The sequence below is a fragment of the Stigmatopora nigra genome, chromosome 3 (genome assembly GCF_051989575.1).
Source record: "Stigmatopora nigra isolate UIUO_SnigA chromosome 3, RoL_Snig_1.1, whole genome shotgun sequence".
Classification (NCBI taxonomy): Eukaryota; Metazoa; Chordata; class Actinopteri; order Syngnathiformes; family Syngnathidae; genus Stigmatopora; species Stigmatopora nigra.
In genome coordinates, this window is record NC_135510.1 from 9266349 (window position 1) to 9283502 (window position 17154).

Below are 17154 nucleotides of genomic sequence, written 5' to 3' on the forward strand. Positions count from 1 at the left end.
GATACTCGTGCTGTATCGCGAGACTTCAGCTTCAGAATTTGGCTGGGCCAAAAGAGCGACATCCGATGGTGGTAGCGGACCCTTGGGACCAAGGTGCACTTTCACTACTATCCATTCTGATTATTCGTCACAACGTTATTTTCTTGTCAATATCAGTGTACAACTCAATTTATCTGTTCGCGTCGTGATGTTTTTTTTTTTGACTGCGTCATGTTGTCACGATAACGGCATCATCTTCCAAAATGTATCCCGATGCTTTGATTGACAGGCCAGTTAATGTTTAAGAGTCATTTGTAGTGAAGTCAGCAATGTTAATCTGTATTATCTGTGATTTATTGGGAGGATCGTTCCAGCATTTAGCCACCTCCACAACAAACTCCTTGTCCTCACTAATAAGACGACTTGTTGTTTTAGTTATTTGCCAAAATGATAAATAGCGTACAAATAGAGCTCAAAGATAGGATCACATGTTCAAATAGTTTTCTATAATTCTTTTTGAGAATCAATGCAATATTTTCCTTCTGAGTACTTGTGCATATTGATGTCAATCGACGTGCAATCCAATTTGAACCATTTTACCAATTTAATGTCAATGTCATTCTTTTACTAACTACCACAGCACATTCACTCTGAATGCCAGAAATTTTCGTGGGTCGGAGGAAATTAAGACTTAAGTACTATGTCTTATTTCATCACTAGCAGACTACCTTCCAGAATTGAATAATTACATAGTTATTTTAGCTGATATCTATAAAAAATATGTAACTAAAAATGATGTTTTTTATCATAGTAACTCAAAAGTTGAGTCTTTGAATGGCTTTAAGTAGCCTACTAATAATTTTATCAATGTTGAATAACTTACTCTAAGGGATTTCTCACATTTTAGGTTGCATTCCATGACACGCAAATATTGTTCGAGCCACTGAAGTAACCAATCACGTTTTCAGCATGGAATTGAATATTTTGCATATCTTTTCCATTGCCTTTCACTTTCCATTAGACACAGATTTCAGTTTTGTAGATTGCTCATTTGAGATTTTATGATGATTTCCACCTCTCCTAGTTCAAATAGATTGGACGTCTATCCCGTCAATGGCAACCAATGAGTTAAAAGTTGAGTGAATGACGAGCGACTAATTGTTTTATCAAATTAGGTCCATTGATGCACTACGGGGAACAAGATTGCTCTGAACCCCCACCGGGGCATCTAAGGATGTGAAATTTGCCACAATTATAGGTCAGGTTGTCGTCAGGCAGACTAATAACACCTTCAGAGGGCAAGTCATATTTTTCTCCAGTCTAAATTGGTGTCGAAATTGGGTCTTCATCTCTCCTTCAGTCTGCCAGAGAATCTTAATTGATTTAATAATTTTAGCAGGGGTTGCCTGAGTGTAATCTGCTCCTATTTGAGGCTTATCTGAGGTTGACCTGCTTTTGAGGAGCCACATTGGCTCTTGTGGGCAACTCGCGTTGGTGCTGACACAGGACTGCGCAAGATACATCTCATCCCAAACATCCTTTTTATGGACTAACCTGCCTACTGGGAAAACAATGTTCCTCCTCCTTGATTTGGGCTTCACAAAATATGGCTTCAGGGGATATTTTGCCCTATAAAAAAAAAAAACATCTCCACTCCCTAATTTCCAATTATTATGCACAAGCTTATTGAAAAAAGACGAGAAAGGATTTTCCAAATGTTCTCAGTGCAAGCAGCGGATGAATTTGAGTGTGACACTCTCGTTCTTTCTCTCTCCTCCGCCGCAATGAGGAGGGGGGGTCCTCCACTCGGATGAGGTGGGAGCGTGCCGTGAGGCTGTCATGTAAACTGCCTCATCTGGGGGTACGGCGACTCCCGTCTCAGGTTAAAGCGTTGCCAGTGTTCCCGCTGCCAGGCGGCACATGCTCCTCTCTGCCCAGGCGACACCGCCACTCTGCAGATGCACAAAAATGGAGAAGGTAAGCTTGTTTATTGTGTTGATGATTTGTTTTTGTTCTGCAGGCTTTTCTGCTATGCATCCGTGACAACATAGTGTATAAATTTACATCATTTGAGAATGAGGTCAGCTAAAATGAAACTATTTTGAATGATAATCACTGTAAATTGCAACCATTTGGAATAAGCTCTGCCATGCCATTTGTTGACAACTAAATGAAACGTAAGGATTATAGCCCATATTGAGTGCTGTCATATACAACATTTTTGAGTGTGAGCCAAATTCAGTATGCTCGGAGATTTCTACTAGACTGTTGTACAAATAGATTCCAGGTCTATCTGCTGAATTGTATATTTTTCTTCTTGATCAGAATTGCTCAGAATGTTCAGAGACAATGCATGCACAGAGCTTATGCACACTCTGCAACAAGTGGTTGTGTTACCAGTGCACAAATGTGCATCAGCATCCAAGGGCCGCAATGTCATCTCAGTACACGGACGTTATTGACCCGAGAAGCTCTGGATCCCTTTCTGCTAATGGACCAGGTGAGTCTTGCTTTGTTGAGTCTTTAATTTGCTGGATACTTTGTAGTAGGAGTTTAAAAATATAAGGATTAGAAAAGATAGTAAACTATGGATTTCTGTTTTCCAATGTAGCGTATTAATATACGATATTATATATACCGTATATTATATATATATTATATACGTATTATATATGGTGTAAAAAAACAAAAACAAAATCAAACTCAAGAGCACTGTGACCTCATAAAATTGCAACTCAAGCAAAAGTAAAAAAAAAAACTAATTTTCTTTTAGGTTATATATTTATTTTATGATGAAAAAAAAATATTTTTTAAAAATATACTTAATCATTTTAATTTAAAAAATTGTGAGTGTCCCCAATAGCACTAAACTTGATTTATTTTATTTCTTATCTTATAGTACTATTTAACTAATTTTCTGCTTTTGATGATGATATACTTCCAATTCATTTAAACTGGGAGGAATGGTTGTGAATGCTTATCTTTCAGTTTCATTGATGGTACAAGATGTCAAATCCATTCAGACTGGGAGAAACGGAAATGAGGAGTTGCTCTCCCAGTCAAAATGAGTGTCCTAGGAAGGGTTAATAAATGTAAGAATGTTACAAAAACATTTTTAAAAATAAAGCCTTCTCCCAAATGAATTACTTCAAACAGCCTATTTGAGGAAATATGCTATCCCATTTAGTAATAGTTTGCTATTTTAATCCAACCTTTATTTAAACAAGTGTCCCAGATTTCTAAAGGCTGTAGGGTTCAATTATTTTCTAATATTAGTATGTCGCTATTTAAAGACCCTCAAGTAGAGTTAAAGCTTTTAGACTGCCACTTCTCTACTTTGTGCAGACAAGGATACGATCAGTCACATTGAGTTCGTCATTAGACATTTTGTATGTACCATTTGTTTGCCTTTATAGTTAATTTAGCAGGCTACCAAGATTAGAGGACGTATATAGAGTGGTACCCCATGCAGTACCCCACCTCGTGCCCATGGTTAGCTAGTATAGGCTCCAGCACCCCTTGCGAGCTTTGTATAGATAATTAGTTTAGAAGATGGATGGATGTGTGTATTAAGAGTTTATACAGAATACCTCCTCTATCAAAATTCCCAATACTAGTTGCTAAAATCAGCTAGTCAGGGTCATCTACACATGTAGCCTCAAATTATTTTTTCTATTTTTCATCTCCCTCATTCTTTCTGTTTTCCTGCTTTTGTCTATTAGGTACAGGGTCACATCCTTGTCCCCTCCCAATGTGCCACGCTCATAGACAGCAGCCCCTGGAGCTGCTTTGTGAGACATGTGACCTCTTGTGCTGCAGCAGCTGTCACCTGTCCTCCCATAAAAGCCACAGGTGAGCACTCTCACACCCACAAGGACACGACAAAGAAGGGCTAAGCACCAACTACAAAGTTTTTCACTTTTAGCATCCAAATCTGCATAAGCACTACCCTTGGCCCCACCTCATCTCTATTCAGTACGCATCGACTTTTGTTTTTCGGTGATGTTACAGCACTAAGGTCACCCGTATCCCGGGAGAAACACATTTCCTTCTGGCGTTGTTTATTCATGAACTTCCACTGTGGTGACTGCTGTGAATGCAACATCTAATATGTGCAGGGTGGCACAGATTGGAAAGGCTCTTCAGGATCAACGCTGGCTTTTTGAAAGTTTGATGGTACAGGTGGAAGAAAGTAGGTCTGCAGTGGAAAACAACGCAAAGCAGATTGAGGACAGGTTGGTTAGATGCCAGATGTATCCGGGATGTGAAAGTGTAAAATGTTTGGAAATGTATTTAACTTGATATTGTGTATGTATATCACCAAAACCTGACATTTAAACAGGGGCGTGTATATGTTTTAAAATCTACTAAATTTATCTTATGATCATCTCATGCAAGTGAAATTTATTCCGAACTGCGAGATGAGATTCTTTTCCCATTTTCTGTCTTTTTGTAGAGTTCACGGAGTCAAAATCGCACACAGGAAGGCTGAGAACCAGATTAAGATGGCAAAGATGATTATGATGAATGAGCTTAACAAACGAGCTAACCTATTAATAGAGCAACTGGAGGTAATTACTTTCTCCCTTTCTTAACGTCTTATCTCTGAGCCAGTTAGTAAATGTACGTGTAAAGAATCTGTTATCAGTCCTGCAAGAAAGCCACCGAAAGCGCCAGTGATCAATCGAAGCGGCTTAAGACAGCATGTATGGAAATACAGTGGATAAGCTATTGATTGCCGATTGCTTTCTTTGCAGAAAATCTCAGAGGACTTTCAGCAGCATCTGGAGGACCAGCTGCAGGGGGCAATAGAGACGTGTGCACAGCTGGATCAAGTGCAGAAGTTTATCAGTTGGGCAACGACACACCATTGCCGCGGCCCGGTGCTCTTCAGCAAGGGACTGGTACGCCCATTTACTGAACCATTTACTGACATTCATTGGAAATGGCGAAAAATTAAGAATATTCTCAATTCAAACAAAAAAATCAAATCCATTTTCACTGAAAAGGCTGGAAATTAACAACCTTTAAGCACGTTTGCATCAAAATCCTCCAACAGGTGGAATATGTCATTTATCAAGCTATAAACTATAAACACAAGAGTACAGTGTTCCCTCGCTACTTTGCGCTTCAGCTACCGCGCACTCAGAGCTTAGCGGATTTTTTTTAGGATTTTTTTCTTAAAGATATTAAATTAAAATTATAAATTACATCATTTTACAAGATGTGGAAACTATATATATATATATATATATATATATATATATATATATATATATATATATATATATATATATATATATATATATATATATATATATATATATATATATATATATATATGGGTGTATATAAATATTTTTATATATACTTATATATGCATGTATATAAATATTCATATATATATATTTGTGGCGTGTGTACAGGTTTGTTCACCTGACTCCCATGTGGGAGACTGGGGTTCAAATCCTGGTTGGGAAACATTTTCCCTTAGTTATTTCTATGTATTTGTAGTCAAGACCTTCCAATGATGACAAAGGAGAGTGTAGCCAAGTTGTGGTGCAGTGGTTAACTCACCTGTCACTTTTCCGGGTGGCCTGGGTTCAAATCCTGGTTGGGACACATTTTCACTTAGTTTTTTTCTGTGAACTTCTTGTCAAGACACTCAAATGATTACGAAGGAATGTGTAGTCACTTGGTGGCGCAGGGGTTTGTTCACTTGACTCCTGCCTGGGAGACCTGGGTTCAAGTCCTGATTGGGACACATTTTCACTTAGTTGTTTCTGTGTACTTCTTGTCAAGACACTCAAATGATTACAAAGGAATGTGTAGTCACTTGGTGGCACAGGGGTTTGTTCACTTGACTCCTGCCTGGGAGACCTGGGTTCAAATCCCGGCTGGGACACATTTTCACTTAGTTGTTTCTGTGTACTTCTTGTCAAGACACTCAAATGATTACAAAGGAATTTGTAGTCACTTGGTGGCGCAGGGGTTTGTTCACTTGACTCCTGCCTGGGAGACCTGGGTTCAAGTCCTGGTTGGGACACATTTTCACTTAGTTGTTTCTGTGTACTTCTTGTCAGGACACTCAAATGATGACAAAGGAAAGTGTAGTCACTTGGTGGCGTAGTGGTTAACTCACTTGTCTCGTGTCTGGGAGAACTGGGTTCAATTCCCGGTTGGGACACTTTTTCACTTAGTTGTTTCTGTGGACTTCTTGTCAAGACACTCAAATGATTACAAAGAGAAGTGTAGCCACATGGTGGCGCAGAGGTTAGTTCACTGGACTCCCGTCTGGGAGACCTGGGTTCGATTCCCGCTGTTGTCATTTGGCTGATCACGACACCATGTAGATCAGTAAATGGAATAAGAAGAAGAAGAAAAAAAAGAGAAACCTTTTTTATTTAAATTAAACACTTAGTCATTTTTTTTCAGTAAAAGAATTTATTCCGAACTTAAATTAAATTCAAATTAAGCATTTTTGAAGGGGAATCCCTACTTCGCGGAAATTCACTTATCGCGGGTGGTCCCGGTCCCCATTAACCGCGATGACCGAGGGAACACTGTACATGCATTGTGTGTTCACTAAGTGATGTGAATTTACTTGGATGTGATTTTTCTGTCTTTCAGATTTCTCAGCAAATCCAACAATTGCTCGACTCAGCTTTGCGGTCTGAAACTTGGAATCCTGTGAAAATCAAGTTCAATTGGGATGCAAGCTACTGGACCAAACAAATGGCTTCTTTAGGTAAGACAAATTACCAGCAAAAGACACCATGATCATCTCTGATGCTACTTATTTTCTCATCAACATAAACTTTTTCATTAGCCATTAGCCACATCCATCATTTCTTATTTAACTGTGTGATATGCAGGCCAGCTGACTGTGGAAGGTGGAAACTGCCCCTTCCCTCCGGGATTGGCCTGCACCAGCGTTCTAAGACCTCAGCCTATCACATGTTTGGCTTTGCCATCCGTATGTCACCGAGAGTCAGTCTGTGGGTACCAGATGTGTTATGAGCCCCAGGTGTGTTGCCTGCATGGCCTCCCTTCTCAGTCAGATTTGGACAAGAGCCAGTTGGGAGGCCAAGTCTACAACGCGAGCTACGTTCCAGCCGGCCCCGGACCTCGGGTGCTGAGCCAGCAGCTGCCGAGGTGCTGGGATCCCAGCGACACGTCTGCCTTGCAAACATCTTCCCGATGCTCTTTGCCTCCATCACATGCCCCCGTTGTGGGAGCCAGCCAAAATAATTGCACTCGTGCACCCATATCCCAGAAACAAAGCTCTGAGTCCCGATCCTTGCCTGAATCTCATCCTCATCAGCATCTACAGAGAGGGTCCCTTCCAGTCAGTGACAATCAGCAAAGCGCAAAGCAACATCCGCTGCACCAATGCCACATCCCACGCGAGGAGGCGCTCAGTGATTCGTTCGGGGACCAAGACGTCAACACTCAGCGATGCAGACTGGAAGAGATTCATGATAAAACTGTCACAGCAGAACATGAGGAGCCACAACCCGACACAAACCAGGAGAGCCCTGTCCAACAACAACAACAACAACAACAACAGTTTCAAGTTTCTGCAACAGCAGAGAAGCAAAGGAAAGAGCAACAGAGATCCAGTCCTCCATTAATGGGAGATCAAATAAATGGCCGGGTGAGATAAACACTTTTACAAAAATTCCAGTACTTTCATAAGAAATTATTCCTTCATTCAATTTCAACAATACTTATCCTCACAAGGGTTGTGGGGGTGCTGGAGCATATCCCAGTCTGGTGGTCAACCAATTGCAGGGGACAAGGAGACAGACAACCATTCACACTCGCACTCATACCTAAAGGGAATTTAGTGTTCAAGCAGCCTACAATGCATGTTTGGGATGTGGGAGGAGACCGGAGTACATGGAAAAAAAACCACCCAAGCCCGGGGAGAACATGCAAACCCTGCAGAGGAAGGTCAAAACCACTAGGTCACTGCACCCCCTCACAAGGAATTTGAAAAAACTCCAACACAATCAAATATAATATCAATAGAAATTATTTCTTCAAAAAGAACACCCCAACAGCTTTTGTTATTGCCGTCTATTCCATTTTAAAGTGAGGCCTACAATACATATTCATTATACAAAATCATTACATATTGAAAATTTAAACATTTGGTGCCACAAAGGAAATGCTATCACATTAATATATCTGTCTAAAAAAAAATCTATATTGATCGTAGCCAAGTGTTCACTAATATACTTGGCTGAGACAAAAGACAGATTTTTCTATTTTAATTAGAATCTGCAATGTGCTTTAACTAAAAACACACTGTTTAATTTATTGCCAGAATGATCCCTTTCTACAGCTGACAACTTGCCTGGAGAACAGATGGTACACCAAAATGTATCATCCGTTTTTATGAAGATAGCATGACGGCAAACATTGTTTCACATTTTACTGCAAAGCGTCCAAGAATCTAAGAGAAAACACAATACTTTTATTTATTGTTTATTTTTAATAATTACAGACATTAGTTTAAGCTAAATCTACCTAAACAAAATCACAAACACCCTGTTTCTGCATCACAGCTTGTGAATATGACATAAAACCACCTGAGCTTGATCATTTATGTATACTTAACCTGCCATTAATGAGCCACTTTGGGAATAATAGGAAGTATCATTTCTGCTATGTTTAATACTTAGACTTAGATTCCTACAAAGCACCACCCTTTCTGACATAAGGAAGGAAGTAAATGTTCCTGAAGAAAGACAGATTAGGTCAGTGTTTTAATCTTATGATAATCAAGAGTGGGTTCTATGTCTTGGCCTGACCTCATTATGGAAAGGAGGACATGTATAAAAGCAGGTGATATTTTAAGACCTCCTTCTCATAAGAGTTGAAGACAGCTCAATTTTTAATACTTAGTATAACTTTAAAATTTTAAAGCTTCCTTATACTTTATACAACAACAAACCCTAAACATAAAAACAATTTGAAAACTATGGATTCAAATTATTCTCCTTTTGAACCAGCATTAAAAAAAACAGCCACAGTTAATCTGGTTTATTCCTATTTTAATGCAAGGAACACACCGTTCTCTAAAAAACAAAATTTACATGTGGTAATTAATGCTGTAACCAATCCTTTCATTGCATAAACAATGAGAATAATATTTGCACATGTGATTCTGAAGAGCCACTTGCTTTGAATTACCGCCAGAATAGGTTTAAAGTAATGTTTTTGTTGTAAGCAAATCCGAGCCTGTCTTCTTTTCATGAGACGAACAGGTGCACCACTGCATGTGGCACAGCTTGAAACACTGTTCAATTACACTGGTTTGTGTTTCGCACAGAGATCTACATCTCTCGAGGGGTCCCTGGCAGTCAATAATTGCAGTTCCGAATTACAGCCGTCCAGAATTAACTCTAATTCGGAATCCACTACTGGGAGGAGATGTACCCAAAGTATCCATTTACCGTTAGCAGCCACATCTAGCAACTCTTTTTCTGAAAGGCCGAGGGGATCTACTCATAGCTCTGATGTGGGAACTGCAAAAACGGTAATAACAAAGGTAAGAATAGGCACCTAGTCACAAAAGAACTCTTGAAACTTAATTTAAATTGTGATTATTTTGGGTTTAGTATCCCAGTCCAGATTCCAGACAGAGGAGAGCTTCAGATGGTGTCCTTTGCATTGTGAAGGAATCCTCCGCCAATGTTATTCTTACCAGAACTCGGCGGGCTCCATTACTCTCCAACAAAGTTGAGCCAGGTGATGGAAGGCGACAAACGTTTTGTGATTATTGACTAAACTATATCAGCTATTACTACCCCCCATCAGATATGTCAACATTACATGATGAGGTTCGTTATGGTGCCAAAGAAAAGTGTAGTGTGTCAAGAAATGGTCACAACAGGTATGTATGTATACAGGCAATGATTGCCTATCTGTTAAATGAGCAGTTTTACCTTTTTTTTGTTTACCTTCTTTTCAAGCAGCAGAAGTTCTGAAAGAGATTGTGGAAGAACCAGAGTTCCAGTGGTTTGTCTCGAACGCCTGAAAGTCCTCATCTCTCAACTTCCTCCACATGGACGAAGGCAGAGCGACCCCTTACCCGTGAGTGCGATGGAGAAGGATAGAACTTTGCTCCAGCCGAGAACCTTGCAGAATGTAACACAAAAGGTATGTACAGGTTCAATACCTGAGCACCGCATCAACACTGATCTGGCATGAGCAACAACAAACACATATTTTAATTGCAGGGGCACTCTGGAGTCCCTGAGATGAAGAAGACCCCATCAGTCAGTTTGTCTAGGTCTCCAGACAAACGTCAGTGGCTCACAGTTGGCAGTGAGTGGGATACCTGCCCAAAGGCCAGATTTCCCAATTTATCCCAATTGCCATCCGATGACCCGCAGGACAGCAACGCTGCACTCGATTTTGATTCTGACTCTGATCCAAAGTCAGGCTCAGAAGAGGCTGTCATCTCTCGAACCCAATCGCAACTCGACTCAGATACATCACCACACTCTTCATCCGAAGCAGAATTGGAATGTTCTGGCATGGACAATGACGTTCTAAAGATCTGCAACAGAAACGGATCCATGGACAATTCCGACGGAAGCCTCGAATGTGACCCCGACTCGGCTTCGGGTGCAGGATCCGAAGACGCGCAAACAGAACTGGATGCCGATGCAGACTCAGTTGCTGCAGAGACAGAGTCGGATGCCCAACCAGAACCTGATGCCGTCCACCAGTCGGAAACAGATTCCGACCATTTGTCTGAGCAGCCTTTGGATTCTCAGGGGTCCGCGGAGTCAGAAGTCGATGTTGAATCTGAGCAGGAAAGAACAGATGAGCCGCAGCCACTTCGCTCTGATCTAGAAGAAGAGTACCCAATTGGACCTAGTCAGAGACCACTTCTAATTGCAAACCCTGGTCTCTCGAGGAGAGCAGAAGAAGTCCAGAAGGACAATGCAGAAACTGAAAGTGAGGATTTTTGTGCAGTTTGTCTGATCGGCGGAGAACTTTTATGCTGTGATCGCTGTCCTAAAGTTTACCATTTGTCGTGTCACATCCCGCCTCTACTAAACTTCCCTTCGTAAGTTTCCAATTGTCCTGATCGAAATCCACTCGGCAAATGATTGAATAATGTGAATGCTAACATATTGTCCATTCGTCCACTTCAGAGGCGACTGGCTGTGCAGTCTGTGCCGAGATGTTGTGCGACCTGAGGTCGAGTACGACTGTGAAAATAGAAGGACTTCTGAAGATCGCACATCTGTACTCGGCTTGTCTCCGTCCGATCAGAGAGTAAGCCGGAAATACTTCAATAATAGTCACCGATGATGCTATTTTCTCACTTTCTTAGACTGTCCCTCTGTTTGTAACTGTTTCAGAAATGTGAGCGATTGACCCTTCTGATCCTCAATAACATCCTGAGTGCCCCCTTTCACGAGCCCGTCAGCCCACTTGTCAGTGCTTTTACTGTTTTCTATTTATTTATTTATTTCAAGTACTGCTTGTGTTAAGATTACTCCACGTAGAAACCATTATGACATTACATACTGAACTATTGTGAACTTTCCGAAATTTCGTGCATCAAATATTAACAGTGAGTTGGTAATTAGTGCTTCTGACAACATTTTGTTCAATGTCAATCCTGGGTGGTGTAGGCTCGTCATTACTATCAGATCATCAAGCGGCCCATTGACCTCTCCGTGATCCGTGCAAGACTAAACAAGAGGAGCAAACAACATTACAACTCAGCTGAACACTTTGTCGCTGATGTCTATCTCATGTTCCACAACTGCGCAAAGTTCAACTATGTGAGTCAAGATCAATTGTATTACAAACCTCTGGTTTGCCATTTAATCTTGGTATTAAATGACTGTTGTTCAACCCAGCCCGATTCAGAAGTGGCGCAAGCGGGCCGCAGCCTGGAGGTCTTTTTCACTACCAAACTAGAAGAAGTCTTCCCAGGAAGAGTTTTCCCACCGGCCGAGGCGGACAGCGACAGCGACGAGTACGACGAGGCATTCCGGGTGAGTGAGGGGGGCTTCCCCTGGCCGGGGCGGAGGGAGCAGTGTCACAGGAAGAGGAAGAGGAGACAATCGCTCAAGTCAAAGAAACATTACATGTAACCGAGGATGCACTTCTGGTGGACTGTTATTTTAATATAAGCAGCTGATGGAATGTTTGCGAAATGGGGGTAAATGGTTATTTATGAGTCAGTCCATAGTGTTAGCTCGAATCGGCTTCCTAGCCATAAAAACAATGATGGATGGAACAAGAGCACTATGAATGCACTAAAGGCAAAACCCTTTGGCAGTACTGAAATTATGGTGTGACTTTGAGTGGGGTATAGTTTTGTTGTATTCTGCATTCTGTTTTCAGTACATAAATCCAAATCTCATTCGATTTCTAACCAATATAACATTGTCTTTGTGTTCCACTGACAAGTGAAAAAAAATGAAAGTTTTACAGGTTTTATCAGTTGACTTTTGGAACCTTATTGGCCCAGAATTATAATGATGAAACCATACAGTATTTTTCCTTCATAATCTGCCCTTGATGCACTAACAATTGTATGATATAATTGGATTTTTTCTGTAATTTAGTGTGATTGCTGCTGTGGTATGATAGCAATCGTGCTTTGTTTTGAGTGTGAAAAGCTCAACAATTACCATTTAGTCTATGACAGCACTTTCATATATATTGTATTTACTACCTGAGGAAATGTCCTGTGTACATGTACTAATACTATACACAACTTGTCTTATTCAGATTTCATAATAGTTGCTAAGGCATTATATGCAATTGCTGTATATACAGGACAATTTATTAATAGCAGTGTCAGTCTTCCTGTCTTGAGTAAAACTTAGCATAATATGTGGTTCATTGGCGGGGTACTCGTTGTCAATACTGTACTTTTTGGTGTAATAGGATCTGCTCTGCTTTCTGTACTCTCTGCATTTGAGTAACATACAACCAAATATACTTCCCCGGATACCGCAGTATGTAAAAAGGCAGTAATTTTAATCATATGTGGACCAAGGTCAAATAAAAAGTGCTATTTGACTTACTGTCCAAATTTATCTGCTGCATGTCAGTACTATTGGATCATTCAGTTTGTCTGTATGTTTTGCTTTCAATAAGTTTTAGAGAGTGGTTTATCCTTAACCAAAAGTATCTCAGGCCTAATAATCGTGGGGGATATTGCTTTTGTTCAATCTTGATAACCACATCATTTATTGTGTCATGCCAAGCCACTTTCTAATTGTAGCTATTTCCTTTTTATACCGTTTCATTTACTTCCTTCAGATCTGACTTTTATATGTATGCACTAGTACAGCACTTTGTAACTTGTTTTCAAAAGTGCTGAAGAAATAAAGTTATATTGATGGTGTGTTAGCAAGTGTATTCCTTCAACCATTCCAACTTCAAACTGGTTGTTCAATCCTCATCAAAAGAAATTTTTACATTATTATTTACATTTTAAATTGTATCAATACCATTTGAGTTATAAAAGAAAAACAGTTGTTTATGTTTTAGGGACCACATCCTGATATTTTACATGGCCAGTGAATTTTTTTTTGAAAAAATATATCTTTATGGAAGCACAAGCTAAATGCAGTTGACGTAGATTAAAAAAAAGACAAAAAAGACAAAGAAACAAACCAAGTCTTGAAAAAAGATTGACCTTGAAAGTCAAGTATACATTTCAAAAGTCAACATGGTAATTCTGTCTCAATGAAAAGTAACTCAAGCGAAGTCAATATGTGCAGTTTTTACCTTTTCATCTCTTGAATCGTTTTTTACCACACTTGTTTTCTTTGTCGTAGTTTTCTCTGGCCTTTTCATCGGCGTACGTTATGAGGGGGTCCTCTGCGCACTCTGACTGAAAGTCTCCCACTTTGGAGAGACTCCTTTCATCGTTGACTTTTTTGGTGCCATGAACGTGATGGGCACTCATAGTCATGTGGGACAGATCGCCCTGTAGTCTTAAATTGCCATCCAGGTCATCTCGCGACCTTTTCTTAGTGGCGCACGGTGCGGGGTCTTGTTCGTCATTATCCAAGTCAGTGCTGCCGTCGGAGCTGTTGTCAAATTCGTGCCACCAGCGAAAATATTTGCTGCTGCTCCTCATTTCGTCCTCGTCCTCGTCGCCCTCTCCGCACCTGTTCCTCGACGGTCCCGGTTGAGGGTCTTCCTCCACTCTCGACTCTGCGTCGGACATGACTGGGACGTCTGACTCTTCTTGGCAGTCGGCGATGTCGTCGGCGTCAGGGCTTTCGCTCACGTGGTTTCCATTGTCGCTGTTGGCCGGCGGTAGTTGCGCTCGCGGGTTTACGAAGAATTGCATGTATTGATTGACAAACAAATGCATGAGGAAAACAGATTCCATGTCCTCGTCCTCATCGCCGACATCGTCGCGGTCGTCGTCGTCATCGACCTCCTCATCGCTGTCGTCGGTGGGTGGAAGATCACCGACTGGAATGGAGGTTCGGTAGCCTGTGAATACGATTGCACAAGAATCGATCCCCCTTTCACGATGCATACTACTGAGAAACACTAAAGAAAGCCAGTTTAACCCATTCGATCTACGGTGGCCATTGAAGTGGACACCTACTCAAAAGTTGGCATTTAAGGCCTTTTCTATAATCCGTATAAAGTGTAATTTATGAATATGTGTGTGTGTGTGTGTGTATGTTAAGATTCTCTCGCTACATTTGCCCAAACCGTGTAATGTAATGAGTTGAAATTGACTGACTTGAAGTTGAACGGCTTTCAAATCCTAATAGACGAGTGATTGAATTTCTTCACCTTCTCTAAGTGTGTAAACTCAATCTTTTATTTGTTAACCCTGAAAACGTATACACACTATAAGACACATCAAATAATAGGGCGCACCTTCAATATAGATAATCTATTTTAAAATTATGGTCGCAGTACACATAGTATATATTGATCTCATCATTTCATTCATATTATATACTCAGTCATATAATAATATAGTAAGTAATAGAAATCCTAATTAGTGTACAAAAGGGTTCAAGCACTTACGGTTCGGACCGTTGTGGTCCCCGTCACCTTGGCCGTCCATTTTATCTAAAAGAAAGAGATATGTTATCACAAAAAAAATTCACTTTTTCATGATTTAGACAGGGTAACAATTTTCTTGCCAGGTGCCACAGATGTTTGTCACACATATTTCACTTATTTATTGGCTGTTATTGATGGCGGACGTCCAAACCAGCTGAGCCAGTTTTAATGGATTGCATGTCTATCTCTTTCAATGTGAGGCCATTTTATTTTTTCTCCATGTGTCTTACCTACAACTTTGAGGGACTTCTTTATCAAATGATTTCACAATCTGCAATCAGGTAATATGTTAATTTTCCACATTCTGACATTTCAACTACATGCACTCTCTCAGTTTGCAGCCACACACTCAATCAATACATGTGACAGTATATCCTAATAGAGTGGAGACATAAACACTCAGTGACATCATCCCATCTTTGTAAACATAATCAACCTACTTTTGATAAAAGCAATTTTGAACCGCCCACATAATGTCATCATTACGATGATACGTTATATTATTTATTTGAATGCGCAATTGCCACACTGAATAAGATCCATCTAATTCATTGATACAACCTTGTCAGTTTCTGTGATACCATAAATAAGTGCCCTATATTAATAAAATAATTCACATTATGAAAAAATAGTATTCTAATTTATTGCTCGCGAGGCTTTTAAGGGTGCCGGAGCCTATCCCAGCTAACTATGGGCATGACATGGACAATCACGGAGAACATAAGACAAGCAACTACTCAAATTGTATTTGCATTCTTCAATGCAAATTTTGGAAGGAAACCTGAATACCCAGAAAAAGCCCACACAGGCATGGGGGGGGGGGGGGGGGGGGGGGGGACATGCAAACTTCACCCAGGAAGGCCTGAGCTGAGGCATCATGATGATACATTCAGCTGCATGTTACCATCCTCTCAGTGCTATTTATTTAGTTTTTAAAGTGTTTTTGATATGGATTTTAAAAATGCTAATCTATAAATTTGACCAGAGAATTTGTTTTTACAAGGTTCATGGGCCACAATTTGTTCTCCTAAGTAATTTCAATGGAAATAAATGGACATTTATGAAATATGAATCATCATCAGAAAAAAAGGAGACCCTTATGAAAGTAAATACTTGCGGTTCCAATTAAATCCGTGAGGTGGCGACTCGTGACCAACACAAAAATGAAGAAAAGGTTCCTCGTGCCACAGCATTACAATAGCAGTACACAGATTTGCCACATGAGGGCGACGTAAGCCATCTTTTTGATGCCCACTTTCCCAAGACGACTTTTTGTCCCTCTTGCATTCCGTCGTCCTCCACTATTTCGCTTTTGAAGTCTTTCAAAAATGAAAAATTTCACAAGGTAAGTTTCCTTTATGGCATTCTTTAAAACACTCTGTTGACTTTGTCACGTTTGACGGTGATATGTGCGTACACAAATGCTTTCTTTCAAACTTGCAAGCGCCCTGGAACATGCGTTTGTTCTGCATCGAGACTCGTTGCCATGACGACGTTCACCAGCTAAAGCACCCGTTATTGCCTTAAAACTGACTTCCAAAGAGGGATATTACATTACATATTCTCTTTAGGTTGACTTAAAATGTGAAAGAACATGTACGCTAACTGGCTGATTAATGCGACTCTACGGAGTGCAGGACTTTTGACAGGGTGAGTTCCGACACTTTGAATGATTTATAATAACAGAAGCTGCTGCTGTTGCTGTGGATTGACTTGTTGAAAAATATGCTGACTTCTCAATAGCTTGTCACTCACTGCAACCCAATTGGACTTGTTTCTGCTACTGCCCACATTTCTCCAGACATCCCAAAGGCTGAGGGCACAGATTGGCTTTAACCGGGATTAAACCAATGAGAGAGGAAAAAAAAGAATTTGAATTTGTTGGGCCTTATCTCCCAGCAACATGTGGAGGGCTCTGAGCAAATGGCACAAGTTGATCTTTCGCTTCCCTTTTGGCAAAAGCATGTTTTCATGCCAGATGACACTTTGCAAACATGGCCACTAGAAACGGGGAGTTCTACGAGGAAAAGACTTGGCATCGGGGACGCAATTCAATCACTTTCCGAACCGCTTATCCTCACT

At 40.5% G+C, this 17154-nt stretch overlaps 3 protein-coding genes across 10 annotated transcripts in view; 2 read left to right on the forward strand and 1 right to left on the reverse strand.

Moving 5' to 3' along the window:
* On the forward strand, positions 1-13375 carry trim66 (tripartite motif containing 66). 6 transcript variants are annotated; one of them, XM_077713086.1, is made up of 18 exons: positions 1-93; positions 1769-1956; positions 2305-2479; positions 3702-3831; positions 4098-4214; positions 4436-4550; positions 4737-4883; positions 6610-6727; positions 6855-7636; positions 9320-9538; positions 9609-9738; positions 9808-9883; positions 9963-10149; positions 10230-11068; positions 11157-11280; positions 11367-11441; positions 11643-11795; positions 11874-13375. In XM_077713086.1, the coding sequence occupies exons 2-18, from the start codon at positions 1900-1902 to the stop codon at positions 12108-12110; spliced, it is 3681 nt and encodes a 1226-aa protein (XP_077569212.1). In that variant the 5' UTR covers positions 1-93; positions 1769-1899; the 3' UTR covers positions 12111-13375. The 6 variants fall into 6 exon arrangements, with proteins under 6 accessions (XP_077569212.1, XP_077569213.1, XP_077569210.1 ...); XM_077713087.1 differs by having other exon boundaries at positions 37-93; positions 1772-1956; XM_077713084.1 differs by having other exon boundaries at positions 40-93; positions 1155-1956.
* LOC144194199 (uncharacterized) overlaps positions 12668-17154 on the reverse strand; it is a 13569-nt gene continuing 9082 nt past the window's right edge. Inside the window, exons 2-3 of the mRNA XM_077713094.1 lie at positions 15034-15078; positions 12668-14481 (exon numbers count right to left, since the gene is read on the reverse strand). Of these exons, the coding sequence (XP_077569220.1) occupies positions 13766-14481; positions 15034-15073 (756 nt within the window). The 5' untranslated portion in view covers positions 15074-15078 and the 3' untranslated portion in view covers positions 12668-13765. The remainder of the gene's footprint in view (positions 14482-15033; positions 15079-17154) is intronic.
* The window catches only part of stk33 (serine/threonine kinase 33), a 12580-nt gene continuing 11745 nt past the window's right edge, over positions 16320-17154 (forward strand). The window contains exons 1-2 of one of the 3 annotated variants that reach the window (XM_077713091.1): positions 16340-16417; positions 16644-16722. The gene's annotated coding sequence lies outside the window, so the exon portion shown is untranslated. Of the gene's footprint in view, positions 16418-16526; positions 16723-17154 lie in introns of those variants that run through there. The other 2 variants (XM_077713092.1, XM_077713090.1) reach the window with 2 other exon arrangements.